A 25678-nucleotide genomic window follows, 5' to 3' on the forward strand; every position below is an offset into this window, starting at 1 on the left:
TGGTGTGCGCGCCGCAGTTGACGTCCCACCTTACGTTACCGCTGAAATTTGACAGGCAGCTTTACCGGCAGACAGCGAGAAAACATTATGCGCAGAGGTGACACCTCAAAAAGGCTAAATGAACCCTGTAGATTGTTGCTTATATTTTATACAAAAGGCGCTGTTATGTGGGGCACTGCCTGAGAGGGGAGCACAAGCGAAGGCTAGCGCGCGGGAAAGGGCAGGAGAGACAAGCATGAAAGGGAGCATTTCGCTATTTTTGGATTACGCGAAAAACAGATTTACACTGGTGGATTTACCTCATTCAAAGTAATAAAACACTGAGATATGACTGCTAAAAGAAACGCAGCTGTCGATCATGCATGTTGCATGATCTATTCAATATGTGGTCTAAAAAGCTTCTTTAGCGCCTTGCGGTCCACCTGAAATGGTACGCACATCCACGGCCGATATCGAAGTGCACCGTCATGGTGAGTCGCACGGACCGCTGACTTTTTATTCTTAAGGCAACATTTTTATTTTTTCTGTCGTGCACTTAACCAAACACTCGAACGACGTTTTGGCTGCCTTTCGCGACCAGGGGATTGCCAACCTCAATGCTTTGGTGCTCTTAAGAAAGTGTACGCACTGTGCGTAGTAAACGTGTTCAGCTATCTTTACTGGCTATACAGTGTTAACGCACAGTATTAGCTTGTCTTGTGTGGTGTAACTGTTTTTGAGACGTTACCGCCAATCGCAGGATAGAGCTGAAATCCGCATCACGCCGTGGAAACAGTGTGACACGGAGGCGTGGGATTGTGATATACTGTATCGGGAATTATACGTGCGGGACAAGTGTGGATTGCCTCAAAAACCTTAAGCACGCCAATTTCCCCGTGATGTTTACGATTACACTCTGGATTTCGGCGACTAAAACAATGAACTATCGATTTAAAGTTTGCTTCACCGCAGTGTTAGGGTTTGTGAGGTGGTGCATCCTCTACAGTACGTACTTGCAGCAGGCAGCGTGAGTGAACTGCTGATACCGAAAACACGACACTAACCTCCTCAACACAGCCGCTAAACTCGAGAGCTATAAAAACCAATTGACAAGTGTTCGCCTCAAACTTTTGAACAAAACTACGGAAGAGTTCATAGAAAGGATCGAACAAGCAAGAACTTTCCCTGGTAAGAATAACCAAATGACTAATGCCTCCCCCGTCCAAAACAAGAAGGCTCGAGAGGGCGAAATCCGGTAGCGGCAGATCTTGTTTTTTTCGTGAAGAGTGTATACCTCCATTGTTCCGATTTTTCGTGTCATGCCTAATGCAAAAACGAACCCGATCGCGCCTCATTTCAAACATGCGCTCGATGAAAGATCATCATCTGTTCTAGCCACACGGCCTGACTACTGACGTCGACTCTGCTGTTCCTACAGGCGCTGCTTATGGACGCGCTACTGTCCAGTATACGATTATTGGCAATAGGCATAAGATATGGATCATCAAATAATACACGGTAATAGATCTAAGGCAAATAAAATGGAATAGTCCCTGCATCATTCACATATAATAAAATAAAGGGGCCGCCCAGAGGGGTGTTCCATTTGTGTAGGGCATCACAAACCCATCATACCTCATATATACGTGCGAATGCGGGTACTAGGTGACGACATCAGACTTGAGGGCTTAACGTACGGGCCATTAACAGCCCGGCACTCACCCTCCTGCCCTTTCTTGCTGCCCCGCAAGCAGTTCGTTTCGCTTTGCCAGCAGGCACACCGTCGCTTTGGCTTCATCTGACATCCACGTAATCCAGGTTAGTCGGGTAAAAGTGCTTTTTAATAAAAATACCCGATGTCCACAACTGCTGAGTTTAATACCAACTAAACGACATCTATCATGTACAACAATGCATATGAATTGTAGACCCGAGAAATAACAACTAACTTAAAACTCTATTTTGCCTTTGATTGCTCAGTATACCTTTCTATATCACACCATCAAGTAGGGCATACAAAGCAAGTACACTTACATGTTTATGGATAGCCAAGAAGGAGTCATGATAAACAATTATGGCGGCTTCAAAATAAATGAGTGGTGACACTTCTCCATTCAACACATGGAAAGTATCTATGCAGCTTCACTGACCTTACCGACTCCCAGATGAGAATTACGTATCTATTTTAACTACAAGCAATTAAACGTCTGCTACCACCGGCACAAGAATATTTTACTTTTTTTGCATTGGAGACATTTCTTTTGCATGTCGGGTGCTCTAGTGTGACGATCGAACACGCATTTTTGCGGCAGTTTTACCCTGAGATTTTCTGGCTTATCAAGTCCAGGCTGTTTATGTTCATTGCAGGCCAGAGGCCTTTCGCATTTGCGTTTCAACACATCCTGTGTCTTTTCATCTGTATCCATTGACACTATACCGATATTCTTGCGCAATTCATCCAGCCATTCTCCTACCAGGCTTGCCTTTTTTGTCTATTCTGTGCAATACATGTCCGGATGTGTGACCGAACTTATCTTTCTGCCTCATGGCGAGTTTCAATATCGAAGACAGCTTAAGTGTAAATGCAGAAAGACAACTGGGCTAATTGAAAGCTTTGCTTCTACAAAGCCAAAGACGCTTAAGGCAAAAAAAAAAAAAACAATATTCAAACGACAGTTAAACTTTTTCAGGGGGGTGGGGGCAAAGTAAGGAGGCACGCATGTATGATTCAACGGTAAAGTAGTATGCGAGCTAGGCGGAAATTACACTTTTCAAATAAGTGAATAGGATCGATGTACTCAGTTTCGCTGGTTATACCGATTGACAGAGTAGAATTATCCGCACACAGTTGATCAGAACGGTGCTCTGATCGTAGTGCTGACGTGAAATTCTCACTCGAATTTGCTCGCATGCAGAACAAGGCAAGTGCCAAATTTATTAACCAAATACTTTGACAAAATTAAAGCCTTCTCAAAAAAACAGGAAACAAACTTGCATACTAAGCTTAAACTTAGACAACCCGTCCTATAACCAACGCTATGTTCTGGGACCTGCAGGCTGTAGCCGTCGTGGGAGTATTCTGCTCGTGTCCCGCATTGTGCCTGGCTGTGACAAGGACGCGTCACAGGCCGAAGGTCGCTGATGCCCTGGAGGACTTGAAACCCGCCGCTACAGGCCTAATCGGGGCCGGAGGCTACGGGGGCTATGGAGCACTGGGCCAGGGTGTCAACAACTTCCAGAGTGGCTACGGCAATGCTGGCTACGGCAAGGGCTTCGGTGGATACTCCAACTACGGCAACAACAAGGTGAGCAAGAAACGGCATTTAAAGATGGACAGTTAACCTATCTTTCGTATATGTGGTAGACCTTTATTACCAGAGAAGTTTCTGTCAGACATGTTACTCTGGAAACTTCCATCAATGTAACAGCTATGTTCAATTTACAGAACTTGGACGTGCAGATCTATTTGAATCCATGTTTTGATGGAGAGTGTCTCCAGGGCGTTTTTATTTCCTGCTGATAATAACAGCAGTCCTGATTAGATTAGAAATGCCCTGATTAGAAAAAAAGGATACCAAATGCGCATGAAATATACACTTAGCTGCTCACGACACGGTATTTATTTATTTCAATGCCTTCAATGCCCGCAGGGCGTTACAGAAAGGAGCGGTTATGTTGCAAGTATACTAAACAATTGTACACGGGGAGATTAATCAAGTTACACTGTAAATGCGGTATAGATATAAAAACAATAAGGTTTCTAGAAACACTACAGTGCTAATAACAATATAGAGGCTCAAAAAAGAAGTAAATACAAAGCGAGCATACGAACCAATGTAATGGAGTTCACCTACCAAATAAAATCCGCGTAGAAGACCAAAATGCAAACGAAAATACAAGCAAAAGAAAATACACAGCGAACATAAGAACACATGAAAAATAAATCCTCCTACGAAAAGGAAATCAGCATAAAAGATAGGAAGACCGAAATACATTTTCAATAAATATAGAATGCACACGTGTAGGCAACAATAGGGAAAAACATTACTGGGAACGAAAGTAACTTCCGGCGGCCATTCTAAATGCGTGCATCGCTGATTGCGGCGATTAAGTTTGGCAGGTGGTTTCATTCTTTTGATGTTTTCGGGATGAAGGGATCAAAAAATAGATTTGTATGGCACTGCAGAACTTTAACCTTGTAGGGTTGATCAGTGCGGTGGGATATATATGATGGACTAGTTAACAGTTCGTTTTTCAAAATCGAGTTAGGGTGGTAGATCTTGTGAAATAGATTCAATCAAGCTACTTTTCCGCGCAGAGAAAGAAGATTGGGTAGATTAAGGGTGATTTCATAGATGTTACACTTGACATGCGATAGTAGTTGGCCAAGATAACACTTGCGGTGCGGTCTTGAGCGGATTCTAAAGCGTTAGTAAGATAATCGAATCTCGGATCCAATACTGCGCAGGCATATTCCAGTTTGAGACGGATTAGTGTTTTGTAAAGCATCAATTTCAAGTCTGAAGGGGCAGGAGAAATGTTACGTCGGAGGTGCCCAAGGGTCCTATTAGCATTTTTAATTTTGTAATTCACGTGCGTTTCTCAATAGAAGTTATCAGTTATGTGGACTCCTAAATACTTATATGTTTTGGTTTCTTCAAGTTGGCAGCTTCGATAGTGTGAATTGAAGCTTCAAGAGGATTCAGACGCCGGGAAATTTTCATTGTTTTGCATTTACTAATGTTTAGACGCATTTCCCAATTATTACATCAGGTAGACACTTCGTGGAGATCACACTGTAGCACTAACGACTCGGAATTTGAAGAAATTGTTCGGTACAGTACACAATCATCCGCAAACAATCTGGTGGAAGAGTTAGTTAAGCTGGGCAGATCTTTCATATAAATTAGAAAAAGAAGGGGGCCGAGTACGGATCCTTCAGGCACGCCTGACGTGACTGATCATAAAGAAGAGTCAAAATGATTAGCGGTTACAAATTGTGTTCTATTATACAAAAAAGGTTTCAAAACAAGCTACAATATTAGGGTCCAGATTTAACTTTTAAAGCTTCATGCAAAATAACTAATGAGAGGCAAGGCCTAATGCTTTGGAGAAGTTCAAGAAAATGCAGTCAACAAAAGATCCGTTATCTAGAGCAGAGAAATAGCCATGCGTAAAAGAAATGAGCCGGGTCTCGCAAGAAAATTATTTCTTAAAGCCGTTTTGGCATGAAGAAAAACAGTTATTTTCCAGGAACCTAATAACTGAATCAGGCGGGAATAAATTATGTGTTCAAAAAGCTCAAAATCGTGTGTATGAAATTATGTGTTATGGCGCACATGCCACACTGAATGCAACGCACCTATTTATTTAACATTGGAACACAGAAGAGTTTAAATCAGCGCTAATCTTGTTATAGGTGTTTTGAATACTCGAAGCATCCATGTTGGAGTAATCGTTCAGAGTAAGGGCTCAAGCGAAGAAGTCTTTGCTGCCTTGGATTTTCTATTTGCCTGATACAACCGTAACCACTTCCTCAAACATTGAGTACGTGTAAGGTTTTTTAAAAAATCTGGTGGTCCGAATCGCATAAAGTATGTGGTGACCAGGCTCACTCACTAGAAATGCCAAAAGTGTTCAGGTAGTAAGGAGACCCATTTCCTTGTTATACACATGCTCAGGCGCTGGCGGGTGGCAGTTTCGGCAAAGGATCGTTTGGCGGCAACGCCATATCGGCCTACGGCAACCAAGGCTTAGGGCAGGGCGGAATCAACAACCTTGCCGCCCACGGCCTGCACGGCGTTTCGGGAGCGACAGGCTACAACCACCAGGGCGGCGTCAACAAGCAGTTCGCTGGAAAAGGAGGGGCCCGCGACCAGTTTAACGCTGGACACAACAAGGCAAGCAGCGCCCTTTTTGTTCAACTTGTTTTCTCAGGAGTCTTTTGGCACAGCGAACACGCCGGGCACGATGCGCTGGTTACTTGGAGTGGCGCTCTCCTGTGAACGACCAATCTCTATAACCGATAATTGGTCGTTCGGTAAGTGCCGCAGGTTTTAGTCATAAGGTTTCGTTCCCACAGCCTAGTTAGCATCTACGAAAAAAGCTCTGGAAGTGACGCGCATGCTCCTATGTTACACATTTTATGTAGGTAAGCAACCGCCAGCGAACGTTCCACACCCGGCAGTTTTAGTAACGCAGAGTGCCGCGAACCTTACGGGGAAATTTCTGACCTGGCCTCAAGTGATCGGTGTCCCCACATAAACACTACGTGGGCATTAACAAAAGGACAATGTGCAGGCTACGTTTTCACATGGTGCGGAAGCAGTAGCCATTTACTAGACATAACTTTTCCTATCCTTGGTTTTAGATACATCCCCCACAAATATCACCATACAAATTTATCATAAATTGTACTTTATATAAATTGTGACCGAATATTATTGTACAGGTCCAAAGAGTATTGCACTATTCATAAGCGTTTTTTGGATGAAACCTTCGTCACTTGGTAATCAGTCATGTTCAAACAGACCTTCCCGAAGCGAGCACCCTAACTTCATTTATTTTTTCATATTTGAGAAAAATGCAAGTCAACGTGTGTTTCAAAATTGCGATGGCTTTCTTTCTTTACTCCCCGCGGTTTAGACTGGCACATCTTTGGTCTCATAAAAAATAGGTCTGCACAGTGTAACAGCTTCCTTCCGACGAGCAACATGATGCACGGTTTGAAATGCACATACTGAGACGTCGTGACGGGCCTCAAATAGTGTTTACAGCGGCCAAATGCCCGAAAAACCGTCTACAGCCACCGCCGATACCTGCTACGAGAACTTAGACAGCGAGTCCAAAGGATCGTGAGATGTATGTGAGTTTGCAGAAGGTCTCACTCATGAACAAGAACGCCAATACAAACTACTGCCAAGAAGCTCTACAATGAAAGACGGCAGCACCTTCGAGCTGGGCTCAAGGTGCAAGTCCAGTTTAAACAAAAAAGTATTCCAGGTTATACAAAAGCAACTGGTTCTAGTACCCAGTCGAGCCACAATATTTGCCGTCACTGAACATCCTCACCGAATATCTTATCTCACTGCTTATCCCCTTCAGGCGTTGGACGAGGCCTTTAACAATACACCTTGTTACCAACTCCACGTGGGGCTGTCATATAGAAGGCGTTTTAAATCCTCTTTCCCCATGGCATTTTCTGCTGTTCCTAAAGAAGGGTTACGTAAAAACAGCTAATGGGCTTCAATCATAGCGAACAGACGTGTTTGCTTTAGTGGCCCACACATTGGGGAACGCAGCTCCCGTAAAATAGAGCGTTATCGTGCGCCAGTTATGCAAGTTCGCACCCCCACTCCCCCCTCCATCCTTGAATGACCTATATTTACAGATAAACTGTGTATGGATTGTTATAGAAATAAACGAAATTCAGTATTATTTTCTTTTTTGGAAGGAACTGGACAGAACACACAATATGACGGTGATGTCAAAATCCCCGCCTCCAAGTTCGCATGTAGCAAGGGAATAAGCAGGGATTCGGGAGCGATAGTTCAGCCAAGTAACCCATGCGTTTGCTCTTTTTTCGTTCTGGTACAACGCCATACCACTGAGGGCACATCAAGAGTAAAAATGTTTAGGTTGGACATTTGGTGAAGCCCGAAAACACAAATGTTGCTGCAGCCAGGTATTCCTCTCGTTCTGTGGTGAAATGATTCTTTAGGTACTTCGGTCTTGCGATAATTTTTGTGTGCGAAAAAGCATATCAGAAACCTGTCCCTTTGTATTTTAGCGGGAAATAATGGTAATGTCATCAAGGCTACCACTTCCTTCTTGTGGCGTCAGCACTTATCGGTCGGTGTTGTCAGCATCGCTGACGCAGAGAGGTATTGATTAATTGCCCGTCTTCGATGGCGGTCCTCTCGGTAGATCCGAGAATAAGTACCCCGGAGTCCGACGCACCTCGTTACGCGAATAGGACGGCTTACTGAAGCGTGCACCACACGATCCGCTACATGGATTCTTAGACGCGGGCAGCGAACGCGATCCATTAGGCTTATCCGGTTACGTATCTGCAAGCACCGCACGACATTAGGGTAAGCTCTGGGTTGAAGCAAAAAGATGCATAAAAAATCATGCAATACAGTGACAACAAACTCCTACGTGAGATCAGCTTACAAGACGAAGTAATGTTATCTATGTGAGTGGCTTGATGTGCATAAAATAAAATTCCTTTTAAAATTGTCAAAACTCGTAAAAGTTCGTTAATACGAACTTCAATAATTTAAATTTATGAATATTGGGAGCCGTATCATTTGGTCCCACCAATTCTCCATAGAAGCACATGTATTCAAATGCCCTTTCATTCGAACGCGAGGGGCCTCAGTAAAGGATAATTTGAACTACGCGCCACCCCCCCTGCCGCTTGGAGCCTGACTCACGACCAGCTAAACGGCTCTGCTGCCCACAGACGAGGCTGCGTCGCCCCAGGAAAGGAGAGAAGAGCACAGAGAGCAGTTAAATCGGGTAAAAGCAATCTAAAACACCACCGCGGACGGTTTGGAAGGAGTTTCTTGGCGGACTTCGTAGATGTGGAGACGACTTGTGGGTGTGAGGTGTGGGGACAGATGGCATCATTTCTGAGGTGAGAAGCGTAGAGGCTGTCGCTCTCAGTGGCCACGAGGGTGGGAAGCACGAAGCACCAGTGCGACCGCCGCTCTGAATGAATCACCAAATGGAATACTACCCGTTTCGTCTTCAGTTGTGGAATACGGGAAAAGGAGGCCTTCTGCTACCACAGTTAGGGTTTGGGCTAGTAGGTAGCGGTAATCCATGACTTCGTGTAGCGCGCTTGCGCCCGTCACCTCCCTGGGTCCTCTGTCGTTTTTTTTTTTTGCGCTACACTAAGTTATGGATTACCTTCTGCTACATTTGCTGGTTAGAGAAAATTGTTCTGGTTTTCGCCTTAGCCTGAAAAACAGGTTTTACTCGCCGTCTCTGTCAGGCATTGAATCCCTGACATGCTCTACGGCTCCGAATTCGCATTGTACAGCTTTCGTGCTTCACTTTTGTTAATTCGAACTTTCATTAATTCGAACAGAGGTGGCGTCCCCTTGGAGTTAAAATTAACTAGTTTTTAGTGTACATCATACATACATACATACATACATACATACATACATACGTACTATCGCGGTCACACTTAGTGGGAACACGAGAGCGCGTGGCGCGAGCCACTACTAGAGCATCCTAACGGCGCCGCGCGGAAACAGCACGCATGCGCGCTGTGAGGGTCCGGAGAATACAGAACTCATCGCGCGCATCGCGTCACCGGGCGGCAGAGCGTCGTCTGCTACATGCGAGCTGCCGGCGCTAAACGAGCAGCAGACGTTGTCAGCCGCCGTGAGCCGCATTGGCAGGTATACGCAGCAATTTGTTGCTGGAAATCAAGATCAGATCGCCATTCGTTCGTCAGACGCGCACCGCTATTCTGCCGTCTTGGCCTTCACAAGCAAGAGTTGTCACCGCGAGCTGATGAATCTTTGATGCGTGACCACACTGGCTATGCGCGGCCACTGCCCGCATCGTCTGCGGGGATGTCATATTTAAGGGAAGTTTTTTCTTTGTGGGCGTAAATATGCCCGAAACGCCGGTCATGGTGAAATACGTTTTACGCCAGTGATGCCGGGATCCACGCATATATATCTTTTGTGCGTGTTTTTACTTCATCAACAAACTTCGTTCGTCCTTGTTCCTTTCGCGCTTACTTACACGAAGCTGGCATGGGTGTCGAAGGAAGCCGACCTCAACGTCATCGAGAATGTTTGGGGTCGCATGAAAGTAGAGGTGAACCGGACCCCCATATCTTCGGCCACTGAGGACGAGCTGTGGGCCGCGGTGCTTGCCGATTGGCAGCGGCTACCTCACTTGTGACAGCGCTCTACGAATTGCTTCCGTCAAGAATGTCTGCTGTTGTCGAAGTCAACGGCGACATGACGCACTAGTAAGGGCGTCTCAACTCGTTCCCTATTATTTTTAACGGCCCAGACCACCGTATTTCTTTAGAAAAGCTTGAAATAAATTGTTTCCGCGGTCATTTACTTTACAGCACCTTTTGTGGCTGGCATTACCATGAGAAATAATTTGCGCGCTGGCGTCAGCGATAAGCCCGTCGCTGATACCTTTTCGCCTTGAAAAGCATTCAAAATGTATTTACCTTCAAACAAAGTCCGTAAAGTTATGGTTCTGCCTATTGCGGAGCTCGCGGGGACAATTCTTATCTGAAAAAAAAAAAAAAATCGTAGACGTCGGCAGTTGTTTATTGCTGCGGTTCACGGCCACTGGCAACGTCTGCCGCTCGTTAAGCGCCGGCAGCTCGCTTGTAGCAGACGACGCGCTGCTGCCCGGTGACGCGATGCGCGCGATGAGCTCTGTACCCTCCGGACCCTCACAACGCGCATGCGTGCTGTTTCTGCGCGGCGCCGTTAGGAAGCTCTAGTAGTATCTCGGGCCACGCGCTCCCGTGTTCCCACTAAGTTTGGCCGCGATAGTACGTACGTACATACATACATACATACATACATACATACATACATACATACATACATACATACATACATACATACATACATACATACATACATACATACATGCATGCATGTAGCGAATCAGAATAGGAAATGAGGGGCTCGTTGAAATAAGACAAAAATAAGGGTTGGCAGTCTAGAAAACCTCGGAAAGCAAAAGGGAGGATATGGTAGGTCCTTGAAACAGATAAGGAATTTGGAAAGAAAGAAAGTGGAGAAAAAATGCCCGCCAGGTGGGATCGGAACCCACGACCTCCAGAATACCGGACTGGTGCGATAACCACTACGCTACCGGCGGCGCTATTTTTCCCCTCCACTTTCTGGGGTATTTATGTCAATGTAATTTTGTCCTGTGCTTGGGGGTGGTGGCCAGCGCCACTCCGACTTCTCGGGGTGAAGGGGACCTTCTTTTTAACCCCCGGGCCATGACTCGAGTGTCTACGACATGTCGAGAGCGGTCGACCAGCGTTGAACCCTTTTAAGCTCCTTATGGCACAAAGACTGCCAGAACAGAGGCCCTCGCTATGCATGTAGCGAATCAGAATAGGAAATGAGGGCTCGTTGAAATAAGACAGAAATAAGGGTTGGTAGTCAAGAAAACCTCGGAAAGCAAAGGGGAGGATATGGTAGGTCCTTGAAACAGATAAGGAATTTGGAAAGAAAGAAAGTGGAGAAAAAATGCCCGCCAGGTGGGATCGGAACCCACGACCTCCAGAATACCGGACTGGTGCGATAACCACTACGCTACCGGCGGCGCTATTTTTCCCCTCCACTTTCTGGGGTATTTATGTCAATGTAATTTTGTCCTGTGCTTGGGGGTGGTGGCCAGCGCCACTCCGACTTCTCGGGGTGAAGGGGACCTTCTTTTTAACCCCCGGGCCATGACTCGAGTGTCTACGACATGTCGAGAGCGGTCGACCAGCGTTGAACCCTTTTAAGCTCCTTATGGCACAAAGACTGCCAGAACAGAGGCCCTCGCTATGCATGTAGCGAATCAGAATAGGAAATGAGGGCTCGTTGAAATAAGACAGAAATAAGGGTTGGCAGTCTAGAAAACCTCGGAAAGCAAAAGGGAGGATATGGTAGGTCCTTGAAACAGATAAGGAATTTGGAAAGAAAGAAAGTGGAGAAAAAATGCCCGCCAGGTGGGATCGGAACCCACGACCTCCAGAATACCGGACTGGTGCGATAACCACTACGCTACCGGCGGCGCTATTTTTCCCCTCCACTTTCTGGGGTATTTATGTGAATGTAATTTTGTCCTGTGCTTGGGGGTGGTGGCCAGCGCCACTCCGACTTCTCGGGGTGAAGGGGACCTTCTTTTTAACCCCCGGGCCATGACTCGAGTGTCTACGACATGTCGAGAGCGGTCGACCAGCGTTGAACCCTTTTAAGCTCCTTATGGCACAAAGACTGCCAGAACAGAGGCCCTCGCTATGCATGTAGCGAATCAGAATAGGAAATGAGGGCTCGTTGAAATAAGACAGAAATAAGGGTTGGCAGTCTAGAAAACCTCGGAAAGCAAAGGGGAGGATATGGTAGGTCCTTGAAACAGATAAGGAATTTGGAAAGAAAGAAAGTGGAGAAAAAATGCCCGCCAGGTGGGATCGGAACCCACGACCTCCAGAATACCGGACTGGTGCGATAACCACTACGCTACCGGCGGCGCTATTTTTCCCCTCCACTTTCTGGGGTATTTATGTGAATGTAATTTTGTCCTGTGCTTGGGGGTGGTGGCCAGCGCCACTCCGACTTCTCGGGGTGAAGGGGACCTTCTTTTTAACCCCCGGGCCATGACTCGAGTGTCTACGACATGTCGAGAGCGGTCGACCAGCGTTGAACCCTTTTAAGCTCCTTATGGCACAAAGACTGCCAGAACAGAGGCCCTCGCTATGCATGTAGCGAATCAGAATAGGAAATGAGGGCTCGTTGAAATAAGACAGAAATAAGGGTTGGTAGTCAAGAAAACCTCGGAAAGCAAAGGGGAGGATATGGTAGGTCCTTGAAACAGATAAGGAATTTGGAAAGAAAGAAAGTGGAGAAAAAATGCCCGCCAGGTGGGATCGGAACCCACGACCTCCAGAATACCGGACTGGTGCGATAACCACTACGCTACCGGCGGCGCTATTTTTCCCCTCCACTTTCTGGGGTATTTATGTGAATGTAATTTTGTCCTGTGCTTGGGGGTGGTGGCCAGCGCCACTCCGACTTCTCGGGGTGAAGGGGACCTTCTTTTTAACCCCCGGGCCATGACTCGAGTGTCTACGACATGTCGAGAGCGGTCGACCAGCGTTGAACCCTTTTAAGCTCCTTATGGCACAAAGACTGCCAGAACAGAGGCCCTCGCTATGCATGTAGCGAATCAGAATAGGAAATGAGGGCTCGTTGAAATAAGACAGAAATAAGGGTTGGTAGTCAAGAAAACCTCGGAAAGCAAAGGGGAGGATATGGTAGGTCCTTGAAACAGATAAGGAATTTGGAAAGAAAGAAAGTGGAGAAAAAATGCCCGCCAGGTGGGATCGGAACCCACGACCTCCAGAATACCGGACTGGTGCGATAACCACTACGCTACCGGCGGCGCTATTTTTCCCCTCCACTTTCTGGGGTATTTATGTGAATGTAATTTTGTCCTGTGCTTGGGGGTGGTGGCCAGCGCCACTCCGACTTCTCGGGGTGAAGGGGACCTTCTTTTTAACCCCCGGGCCATGACTCGAGTGTCTACGACATGTCGAGAGCGGTCGACCAGCGTTGAACCCTTTTAAGCTCCTTATGGCACAAAGACTGCCAGAACAGAGGCCCTCGCTATGCATGTAGCGAATCAGAATAGGAAATGAGGGCTCGTTGAAATAAGACAGAAATAAGGGTTGGCAGTCTAGAAAACCTCGGAAAGCAAAAGGGAGGATATGGTAGGTCCTTGAAACAGATAAGGAATTTGGAAAGAAAGAAAGTGGAGAAAAAATGCCCGCCAGGTGGGATCGGAACCCACGACCTCCAGAATACCGGACTGGTGCGATAACCACTACGCTACCGGCGGCGCTATTTTTCCCCTCCACTTTCTGGGGTATTTATGTCAATGTAATTTTGTCCTGTGCTTGGGGGTGGTGGCCAGCGCCACTCCGACTTCTCGGGGTGAAGGGGACCTTCTTTTTAACCCCCGGGCCATGACTCGAGTGTCTACGACATGTCGAGAGCGGTCGACCAGCGTTGAACCCTTTTAAGCTCCTTATGGCACAAAGACTGCCAGAACAGAGGCCCTCGCTATGCATGTAGCGAATCAGAATAGGAAATGAGGGGCTCGTTGAAATAAGACAAAAATAAGGGTTGGCAGTCTAGAAAACCTCGGAAAGCAAAAGGGAGGATATGGTAGGTCCTTGAAACAGATAAGGAATTTGGAAAGAAAGAAAGTGGAGAAAAAATGCCCGCCAGGTGGGATCGGAACCCACGACCTCCAGAATACCGGACTGGTGCGATAACCACTACGCTACCGGCGGCGCTATTTTTCCCCTCCACTTTCTGGGGTATTTATGTCAATGTAATTTTGTCCTGTGCTTGGGGGTGGTGGCCAGCGCCACTCCGACTTCTCGGGGTGAAGGGGACCTTCTTTTTAACCCCCGGGCCATGACTCGAGTGTCTACGACATGTCGAGAGCGGTCGACCAGCGTTGAACCCTTTTAAGCTCCTTATGGCACAAAGACTGCCAGAACAGAGGCCCTCGCTATGCATGTAGCGAATCAGAATAGGAAATGAGGGGCTCGTTGAAATAAGACAAAAATAAGGGTTGGCAGTCTAGAAAACCTCGGAAAGCAAAAGGGAGGATATGGTAGGTCCTTGAAACAGATAAGGAATTTGGAAAGAAAGAAAGTGGAGAAAAAATGCCCGCCAGGTGGGATCGGAACCCACGACCTCCAGAATACCGGACTGGTGCGATAACCACTACGCTACCGGCGGCGCTATTTTTCCCCTCCACTTTCTGGGGTATTTATGTCAATGTAATTTTGTCCTGTGCTTGGGGGTGGTGGCCAGCGCCACTCCGACTTCTCGGGGTGAAGGGGACTTTCTTTTTAACCCCCGGGCCGTGACTCGAGTGTCTACGACATGTCGAGAGCGGTCGACCAGCGTTGAACCCTTTTAAGCTCCTTATGGCACAAAGACTGCCAGAACAGAGGCCCTCGCTATGCATGTAGCGAATCAGAATAGGAAATGAGGGCTCGTTGAAATAAGACAGAAATAAGGGTTGGTAGTCAAGAAAACCTCGGAAAGCAAAGGGGAGGATATGGTAGCTCATTGAAACAGATAAGGAATTTGGAAAGAAAATGGAGAAAAAATGCCCGCCAGGTGGGATTGGAACCCACGACCTCCAGAATACCGGACTGGTGCGATAACCATTACGTTACCGGCGGGGCTATTTTTCCCCTCCACTTTCTGGGGTATTTATGTGAATGTAATTTTGTCCTGTGCTTGGGGGTGGTAGCCAGCGCCACTCCGACTTCTCGGGGTGAAGGGGACTTTCTTTTTAACCCCCGGGCCGTGACTCGAGTGTCAACGACATGTCGAGAGCGGTCGACCAGCGTTCAAACCTCTTAAGCTCCCTATGGCACAAAGGCTGCCCTAACAGAGGCCCTCACTATGCATGTAGAATAGGAAATGAGGGGCTCGTTGAAATAAGACAGAAATAAGGGTTGGCAGTCAAGAAAACCTCGGAAAACGAAGGGGAGGATATGGTAGGTCATTGAAACAGATAAGGAATTTGGAAAGAAAGAAAGTGGAGAAGGAGGAGGAGGCAAAACGTTTTATTGAGCAAAAAAAAAAAAGAAAGAAGAAGGTGGGTGGCGTCCTCAGTTCAGGAAGCCGCGCGCTTCCGCAGCCCGGGTGGCCCGGTTGATCAGGCTTTGCTGGTCCTCCGGGTGCAGGCTGGTCAGCGCGCGTTCCCACCGCTCAAGGGAAGAAAGAAAGTGGAGAAAAAATGCCCGCCAGGTGGGATCCGAACCCACGACCTCGAGAATACCGGTCTGGTGCGATAACCACTACGCTACCGGCGGGGCTATTTTTAGATGCGACGCATCTCTTGCTCGGGGGTATGTCCCTCCGGCGGTGGTGGCATCCGCACACCACCTGCGCATGCGCAACTCTCCTCCGTTCTTCTCTCCGACAGCTGTGCACAACACTCTGACTCCGTCTCATTAACATAATCACAACAGCTGCGCGCGCGCTTCGCACCGCTCGCGTCTGCTCCGGCGTGAAAGTGCGCGCATGCGCGACTCTCCTCCGCTGTCTCCTTTCCTTCAGGCGCTGTGAATATAAAGGGGGTAGCGCATTGCGGTGGTTCAGCCAGGATCCCACCTGGCGGGCATTTTTTCTCCACTTTCTTTCCTTCCAAATTCCTTATCTGGTTCAATGACCTACCATATCCTCCCCTTTGCTTTCCGACGTTCTCTTGACTCTCAACTCTTATTTCTGCAAAGTGGAGTATTGGGCGAGTTGGTTTCTGTCTTATTTCAACGAGCCCCTCATTTCCTATTCTGATTCACTACATGCATAGCGAGGGCCTCTGTTCTGGCAGTTAAAAAAAAGGTCCTTAAAAAGAAGGCAGTTAAAAAGAAGGGTTAAAAAGAAGGTCCCCTTCACCCCGAGAAGTCGGAGTGGTGCTGGCTACCACCCCCAAGCACAGGACAAAATTACATTGACATAAATACCCCAGAAAGTGGAGGGGGAAAATAGCCCCGCCGGCAGCGTAGTGGTTATCCCACCAGACCGGTATTCTGGAGGTCGTGGGTTCGAATGCCACCTGGCGGGCATTTTTTTTCAGTTTCTTTCCAAATTCCTTATCTGTTTCAATAACCTACAATATCCTGCCCTTTGCTTTCCGAGGTTTTCTTGACTGCCAACCCTTATTACATACATACATACATGCATGCGTACATACATACATACATACATACATACATACATACATACATACATACATACATACATACATACATACATACATACTGTGAGACCCAGTAACTACGCTCCCAGTACTTTGGGTTATGTTACCGGCGCTTCTTCGTAATCACCCACTATCATCAGTGCTTGCCCCGATGGGCTCGGCATCATCATCAACTGTAAATAAACATCATCACCGCTTATCTTCTTCCTTGGCCCGAGTGTTGGAATAAACGGCCACGCCAACCGTCGTCTCTCAATACATACATTCATACATACATACATACATACATACATACATACATACATACATACATACATACATACATACATACATACATACATACATACATACATACATGCATGCATACATACATACATACATACATACATACATACATACATACATACATACATACATACATACATACATACATACATGTATAAGCGTTCTTAAAAAAGGCGCTGAGAGGCGACAGCGACTGCGAAACGGCGTAGTGGGCGAGCATATTGCGCCTGAGCAACACTCGATAAGGTATGTATTTATTCATTTCCACAAACTTCAAGACATTCCTGTGGTTTAGCTTAACTACAAAAAACTTGACTGACCACTCATGCAGCCAGTGAAAAAATTTTGGCCAGTGACCACGTCGAAAATACGATTTGCCTCAAAACCCTTATCTGGCCTGAAACATCACGCAATGCAATTATGGCGTTTTGTACTGAGCATTGCTACAGCGCGAATCATATGTTGAGCCAAATGGCATGTACGTTTGTATCATTTGCTTAAAATGCTTTGTTGGCAGGTTACTCGAGCGCATTGTGGTGAAGCTGAACAATGAGATCACCTTTGAATGAACTAACGGTACCACATTTTTGCAATTATAATTGACACCGTGTTTTTTTGCCAAAATTAGCCTTCAAATTTATATGCACGTTATAATCGGCCTCAAAGCTGAAATCGGTTTCAAAGCTACCACCAGCATTGCCATGAACCCGAACTCTTCTTCAAATAAAATCCTACATCTGCGTTGAAGAATAAGGATGAAGCAATTTTTTCCAACTTTTCTACGTAAGCTTACCTGCTCGTTGCAATCAGAGCGTGTTATAACACTGAAAATGCGGTATTTACCCGGAGCGACGGCATCGAAATGAACTAACCCAATTCCACCTAGATATAGTACCACTTTGGGGCAGACAGAGCATAATAATAAAAGCCTAAAGCGCAAGAAACCTCGTTAACTTTGCATATATACGTTTGCCCAAACCAAAAAAAAAGAAAAAGAAAGCCACTATTATAGTTAAATCTACCTCACAGGATTTCTAGCAGTCCTTCATTATTCGTTTGTTCTAATCTGACAACAATGAAAAGAAAACATAAAATAGCAGCTGAAAGCAGTAAGTAGCGTCGGCTGCATTTTAGTTATCAGATAAAAGGAGCTGCAAATCTTAGTTTTCTCAGCGGCAGTTGAATCAATAAATCGATACCGCTAACGAGGCTATTCGGCAGCGGCTCGAGTAACTTGCAAATGTTTTCTTTTCCTCTGGTTTGCTTTTTACCGCGCTTTTCTTCAACCTTTTTCAGCTGTTCTTTTTCTTCAAGAAGCTCAAGACATTTTTCAAGCTTCATGGTTTAGTAAGAAAATCGATTTCACATGCGACTCCCCGAATGGGTATCGTGTTTCACATAGTACGAAGAAATTGCACATAAATTACGGCAACAGAAAAGAAAGAAAGCGAGAAATCTTTTTTCTGTCTGTGCGGCGTTGATGGTTACTTTCTGCCTGACAGGTTAGATGGCGCGTGTCTGAACACAGGCTAAGAACAAAGCCGGAAATGTGAAACTAATGTATGCTTTCGCAGAGGTATCCCTTTTTTAAAGGTAGTTCCACCTTTGTCTGTGCTTAGGGCTGTACGTTGAAAAAAGATCAATTACCCAACAGGCCCGCTGGGCTCCCCTAAAGCGCTCATTATGACGTACTAAAAACGAAGATTGCATTGGGCTGATGCCAGATAAGATCACAAGCCACCGGGAACAGTTTCTGTTGCTACGGCATAATACGCTTGATGGGGAGGAATTCTATTACGATGAACAGTATGACGACGAAGACAATTCTGAGTGCTTTAATTAAGGTGATGATGTAGGCTCGCGAAGATCTAAACTAAGGTATTCTGGGCTTCCGCTTGAGTTAAGGGGATTTAGGATATTGGTTTCGAGCGCATTGGTTTCAATGGCAAGTGAGGTGCCGGTAAAACCGATTTCGGCAAATCAAATGCCCGTATATGCAGAACAAACACTTTTGCCGTGAAAACAGGGGAGATTGAGGGAATCTTTAATTGGAGCGTAATGGTCGAGTGACGTATGCTCGGGACAAGGTATGAAAGGGAAGGGATTACGAATCTAGGCCCCTCTTCGAAGAGGGAATTCTTGTTGACAGGTCGGACATTCTTCACAACCGTGTCCCTCAGATAGGCTACTCACGCCAGAACTCTGTTAACTGCAGAAGCGGAAATTTCTCGTAATTAAGACCCACCTCAGTCAGTGTGTGCGACATGCTGTAGGGTATTTCGATTAAAGCACACTGAAGTGAATTTGTCAAGCTCCCGTTATCGCTTGCACTGTGTAAAGTGGCTCAAATTACCACACTTTTCATCGTTTATCCGGGTGATAAGTCGGTAATTGTTTGATACAGCGGGAAAGAAGAACAACTACCATGCGCGGTCTGTGGCGGCTGCACCAACTAAAGGCTGTGACGACAGGAGGAGATGCACCTTGATTGGACGATGTCCAACGTTAGCATTCAAACAAGTTTCGGTTTCGGTTCTGTAAAACAACATGCTTGACATCCGACGGCATTGTTGGATGGGCATTCTCGATATCTCAGTAATCATCGTACCGCGCTTCTTCCATGTTGTCGGCTGTAACATGCCTAAGATAAGCCTCCCAGAACGGCTTGGAATCGTAGCAATCACTAGCCGAGGCCTACGCAGTGGATGAACGCCCTCCGCGTCACCGCAGACGCTCAAATGCCATGCGCTTTTCCCGCATATTCGGAGTTTGCCTCACTAATGCCTGTATCGTAAAAAGCGTGTTCGCACCAGACCAAGGGTCTGCTCATTCTGGCCTGTGCCCACTGCCGCAAGCAGTCGGTGCTTACGGCAACAGCACGCCAACGAGAACTCGCTAGCGCGTGAGTGTCAGTCCGCGTGCATTCTGCGAACTCACTTGTGGAGAAGTAAACGTTATGGCCCAAAACTAGCGAATTCCGTTAAGAAAACATCGGCCGCAAACGAAAAAATAAACTTACAAAAAAAGCACGTACCCTTGGGGATTCGAACTTCGACTTGCAAAACAGTAATTGTAGTGCTTCAGACCACTCGGCCACGAGCGAGCGCTGCCGAAGTTGAATATATAAGGCATATAATGTACAACCAGTTTACACTTTTGTTATTTCAAGTACCTTAGGTGACTATTTTTTGTATAGCGCTCGTGCACTACGCATCCCCCAAACTTCCACAATATCTCTCGTCCAGTAATTGCATTTCTTAGACAGAAAAGCGTTCGCAGATGTGTGGCCGTGCTGCTGACCACTGGGCTTGTTCAACCAGCACAAAAAAGTTCTTCTTGCTCCCTAGTTTCGCGCTGTACGAGAAAAGTTTCAGTTGATTTTATTTCCTTAGTACCTATATTGACTTCGCTGACTCTTCTCCCGCCTTCAAGTGGCCTTAGGTTTTTCTACTAGCGTACCGGTAAGCGAAGCGTCGCACGTGTACTTGTGCAGCGCTTGTGTGGAGCGACACGGACTCGGAGCTTGATACAGTGTACAAACTAGCAAAGTAAAGAAAGGCCCATTCTTCCATTAACAAACGTGTTGTGGCTTAGTTTCAACTGAGCGAGCGAATTTCGACGACCCGTCTGTGGTCGGCGGTCTACACGCTGAGCCTACTGACTCTGTCGGAAGGTCGCGAACCGTGCAGTATCGCAGCCAATTGCCAGCTGCTCTCCTCCTGACGTCATACGAAAACGCCACAGAAAATGTGCGAGGGTGCAGAGAAGAGTTAAGCATTTTCGAATTGATTTTTTTACTAAATAAATTCGTGTAAACGCGCTCAGAGTGGTCGAAACATGGCCCATAGACTCCAGACTACAATTTGCGCTAGTAATCCCGCAGTGTTTACAAATCACTTCAGTGTGCCTTTAATGCTTGTTAGGCTTTCTGGGCGACGTTTGGCGACGTGTGAGCACGTCTTTACTACGTGGTGGAGATATGATTGGGCGTCAGCGTTGCACTAGAGGCACCGTGAGTGTGTGTTAAGGTATTTTGCCCATTCCTGGGTAATGTGGGGAGAGTAGGCTGCATTAGCGCAGAGTTTGTTGATGAAAACTTCTTGGAGTCTGGTGCAGGAGACAGTGTTGGGGAGCCAGCGTATGTAACCTGTTGGTATGTTGTCATTTGCTCTTGAGTCGGAGAAGCAGGTTTCCGATACTGGTGTTGAAGCAAAAACAAAGGAAAGAACATTTTATTTGCGTTAACTTAAATTAAGATGAACATTTTTTAGTTGAGTTATTCTGTTCTCCAGAAGAATTTTCTGCACCCAAATCCGCCTTATCGCAACAGCGTTATTCTTCCTTGATGCTTTTCTCTTTCTTGAAAAAGCGCTCCTGCCTGCAATAAACTGGGTGTGGCTGATGGCCGCTGCTAGATGTTCACCTTGTTGCTGCTGCAGCTATATGCCATTGAAAAAAAAAAAAAACATATCGGCACTCTGCGAAGTACTACAGGGAAGGTTTGCGAACATCATAAATAAAGTGTGGCAGCTCCAAATTGGTACCGCCTTATCCCCTTCTTTACGGGGCTGTGCAGCGAGGCCGACAAATGCTTGTGACCTCCTTTTCCTGTCCAGGAGCGTTTCAACAACCATACTTATTTTTAGCGAAGAACGGCACTCCGCAATCTGTTCGCCGTAGCATATACCTCTCTTCTTGCCTGCTTAGGTTTCGTTGCGATTTTTTTTCACGTGCCTATGCCTATAACATGTTGTTATTTCTGAAACTCAAATTAAGTGGCCAATAGCGAAGATATTGCTTTTGTGACGTCACAAAAGAATATACGCGCACTGCTTGGGCATTGGAGAACGCCCAGAAAGAAATAAAATGTTTCAGTACCATATGTACCTGGAGTGGCAATAATTTGCCCCAATTTGCCCGAAAGGCGTTTAAATTGTTGAAAAAAGCTGAAGACGGGGTTGCAAAGGGCCTTCAGAAAAATAAATGAACATTTCTTTTTGTTTCGCAATGCCGTGTGATTGTTCGTAGCGGCTGCGTACTCAAGATACTCTGGGCAGACCCCCTGTTTTTTTTTTGTTTTTTTTTTTACATGCTTCTGAGGGCTATCTTCAAAGCTCCCGTGCGTGGTAGAGAAAGTGGGTTCTATGGAGTGACTAGATTCAGGTGGGAAGTATGCTAGGATAAATGCCCACGATGACATCACTAAACTCATGCTAAATTTGGCTCTCGTGGCAAAAATCTGCTTCAAGCAAACAAAGGTACTTTGCAAGCGTAGCTGTTAATACTAAAGGAACCAGTTTTACTGGGAACCTCATAAATGAATTTGCATTAACTCGAACTTATGGCCGAGCAAACAATTTTCCTCCAATAATCTTTCATTGGAACCTACATTATTTCCCTTTTTCGTATTAGGCAACTGGGTGGTCAACGTAATTTATACATGCTTTAATTCTACCCAGGAAAGTGGGCAGCATTTTGTTCTCGTGCACGAGCATCAGTATTAAAGACATTTGCAAATGCTTATAATTGATGATAAGAATTGACATACGGTGTTTAAAAAATCCAGCATAGCATGTAGGTTAACAATTTCAAGTAATCACGGCAGCAGAATAAATCTAGTTTTCACAAAGATTTGCTCAGGTTCATGGAGCTGGAGTCGGATTTGAACATTATTATGTGCTGTTCAACAAAACAGACGCACAAAGTTCGCGCTATTTGCAAATTTTCGGCAAAAACGTCCCTGCGAATAAATTTACGATAATTATGGGCCACTTATATTAGTATCAAGATTAGAGGTATCAATCCACGTACCCTTAAATAAACCGTCGCAGTATATACAAGAAAGATTAGTGCTGTAGGGTACACTTTTCATTGGCCGTAGTTGGAATTATGCCGTGCTACATTTGTTCTGGGCTATATTTTGTTTTTATTCTCATTTATGATTCTTAAGGTGTTCCGTATATATAAGCCATAGCCCCAGGCTTTGTTTCGCGACCCACTAATTCTCTTCTGCACGTGTCAGATCGTTTTTTTTTGTGCGAGGAAATCGCACTAATGACTAGAACGCAGCTTCTATTCTGGTTTCGTATCATAACCGCCAATTCGTTTTCTTACTATCTTTCTGGGTATACATGTCCAAAACACGCAGAACAAATGTAGGGGCGTCCGTATGGTTGGTGTGGTCGTATCAAACAATGTTCCTTTCCGAGGGGATAATCCGATTATGGCCAAGACGCGGGATACTAACTCAATCTACGACGGCAGAAAGAATAACACCTCATCTGGCGCAATAAAAATACCGTTGGTGGGTGTACTGTTATTTCTTCATGGAATCAATGTCAACACGAAACCTTATGAGCTGCCAATTACGTGATAGTGCAATATCAAAATGCAGCACCACGGCCCTTCTTATTTATGTGGTGTTTTATTGCCAGGCCGAAGGTGCACCGACCGTGCAAAGCGGCCTAATGAGATAGCGATGAATAGTCAAACAGAACTGTAATTGTGGAAAACGTCCAGGGAGCAAGGGAGGAGGCCGTCGTCGATGGGAAACAGATATATTTACATTATGTCCAGAGAAACGTACTGTGAGCACCCATCTTGTCGCCTCGCCTAGTCGCCTTCGTTCTCTTCCGAGTACGTTTCGTTGAGCTCGGTATCCGCCTCATCCCTGTCTTCCTCGAAAGTTCCAACAGTAACGATTCGGAAGACTTTAGGTCTTGTAATATGTAGCATGTTTGTAACAAAAGGACCTTAGGGTCAGCGTTGAACAGGTATTATCATGTTTGAGCTCAGAATTATTTTCATTTTGTGGATACCAACAGCTATCTCAACCCGGTGTTTCTCTCAGTCAGAATACCACCTCACGAACAGTGAATTAACTCATGGTCCTTTGTTTTTTTCTCTTCTTGTCGTTTTGCAAATGAAGGTATTCGCCAAGGAAAAAGTGTACGCGGTAGACCAAAGCTTCCAGAACGGCAACCGGGACGCCTTCAACCACGGCTACGGCGCTGAAGGAGGCTTCACCGGTCAGGGGGGCTTCGGGAAGCAGGACAAAATCAACCAGTTCGGCAACCAGCAGTACGGGGCGTTCAAGGGTTACGGACAGGGCAACTACGGCAAGCACGGCCGATCGACCTTCGGCGACGGGGTCCAGGGCATCAACAACTACGGCCACGCGGCTGGGTACGGAACGCAAGCGCAGCAGGGCAAGGGGTATGGTGGCTACGGACACGGAAACGTTGGCGCCTTCGGTGGAGCGCTCAATCACGGATACGGCGGCTACGGAGCCACGCAAGCTGTGGCCCCTTTCATCGGCGGACCTGTAGCCCACGGTGTTGGACCTGCCCTCGGATATGGTCATGGCATTGGACATCACGGATTAGGGGTGGCGCCCCATTATTACTGAGTGGATGTGCGGCGTGATAGAGTATTTAAATTTGTTACGCTTCCTACATCGCAAGACCTTGCTGCTGCACGGTTTGTAGGAATATTTTCTACTGAATATAAAAAATACAACCAAAAAAATTGGCTGTGTATCTGCTCCTTACGTTGCAAGTGCCCCTCTTTGCTTACCCGCTCACCTGTCATGCTGTTCCTCTTCCGTCCCGTTCCTCCCAAGGTAAACACACTAAAGGTTTGCTCAAGTCAATATAAATTTACCGCGTTGTACTGATACAGGCCTGATTCCTCGATGCCATGCTGCAGTATGGCGGAGACGCGCGTGAATCGAGGCGCCTACTTGAACGTTTATAGAACCACGTTGCCCTACTGCACGTGTGTTCCAAGCAGACCGTGGACCTCATATAGTGGAATTTTTCGTTGCTGTTGAGGAGGGATTTCTCATTTGCCGCCAGGAGCACGGGCAACAGCAGGTGGCGGTTTTCTGCAGTAGATGTAGAACATCATTTGCTATCGCTAAATCTAAGCATCCATGAATTTTTAATAAAGGAACACTGCAAATATCACTTGTGTATTGATGTCCTGCCTTATGTTCACGTAAGGTCTTGTTCGTCTTCAACAATGTTGACAAGTGTCAACATTGACACCGGGCTTAGGCATTTCGATTTGGCTGTGAGTATATAAGACTGTTGCGCAGATTTTGTTTCACTTTGACCGAGTGGCTGACCACAGTCAGAACCAGACAGACAGACAGATAGACAGACAGACAGACAGATAGACAGACAGACAGACAGAAAGACCGAAATTTATGGGCTAAAGTAGCCAAAAAAAGACTTTCGTCTTTAATAAAACAAGTGACTTAGCGTTTTACGAAGTCTGACTGTGTCCTTCACTCTTGAAAATTGTCGCAAATGGGCTTCACCTCTATACTCCTGAATGACCAATCATCGCGGCCAAATTAAAAATTTGTCAAATGACGAGAACCAGCATGCGATTACAGCACAGAAAAGTATCTGCGCTGTTGTCACAGCACAGACACTATATTTGGCCTCGTCATTTCCAAAATTTGGACATTTGGTCACGATGATTGCTCGTTCAGAAGTGTTGCGGTGAAGCCCACGTGCGGCGACTCTGAGAGTGTTAGGGAAGTGACCTATTAGCGGTTTTGTACCAGTGGCCCACCATTTATCAAACATCTTTGAAGGAGAATTGAAGGGGTGGCACTTACAGGGCAACACAAATGAATAAAGCGCACTGTTTTGGTATAATTGTATTCCCAATTCCTCTGGGCTACAAATAAAAAAGAAACTCTAGCATACGGTTACAGAGCCAGACTTGAATCTCATTTTTCGTCATCAGCTATGTTGGCAATGTGACATTACAAGTCTACAATAATGAAGAGGGGCCGTGACATTTCTCCTGCAACGTAACAACAATTGACGATTGATGAAACCGGGTGGAAGAAGAGGGGCACCTCCAAACAAACGTAACAAGCAATGAG

At 46.1% G+C, this 25678-nt stretch overlaps 1 protein-coding gene across 1 annotated transcript in view; it reads left to right on the forward strand.

Moving 5' to 3' along the window:
* LOC144174435 (cytochrome P450 3A17-like) overlaps positions 1 to 24715 on the forward strand; it is a 282872-nt gene extending 258157 nt beyond the window's left edge. Inside the window, exons 14-16 of the mRNA XM_077703152.1 lie at positions 3036 to 3284; positions 5661 to 5879; positions 23705 to 24715. Of these exons, the coding sequence (XP_077559278.1) occupies positions 3036 to 3284; positions 5661 to 5879; positions 23705 to 24184 (948 nt within the window). The 3' untranslated portion in view covers positions 24185 to 24715. The remainder of the gene's footprint in view (positions 1 to 3035; positions 3285 to 5660; positions 5880 to 23704) is intronic.
* The last annotated feature ends 963 nt before the right edge of the window (positions 24716 to 25678 follow it).

This window comes from Haemaphysalis longicornis, unplaced genomic scaffold (assembly GCF_048455015.1).
Source record: "Haemaphysalis longicornis isolate Haplotype H1 unplaced genomic scaffold, Haemaphysalis longicornis Haplotype H1 scaffold_3, whole genome shotgun sequence".
Classification (NCBI taxonomy): Eukaryota; Metazoa; Arthropoda; class Arachnida; order Ixodida; family Ixodidae; genus Haemaphysalis; species Haemaphysalis longicornis.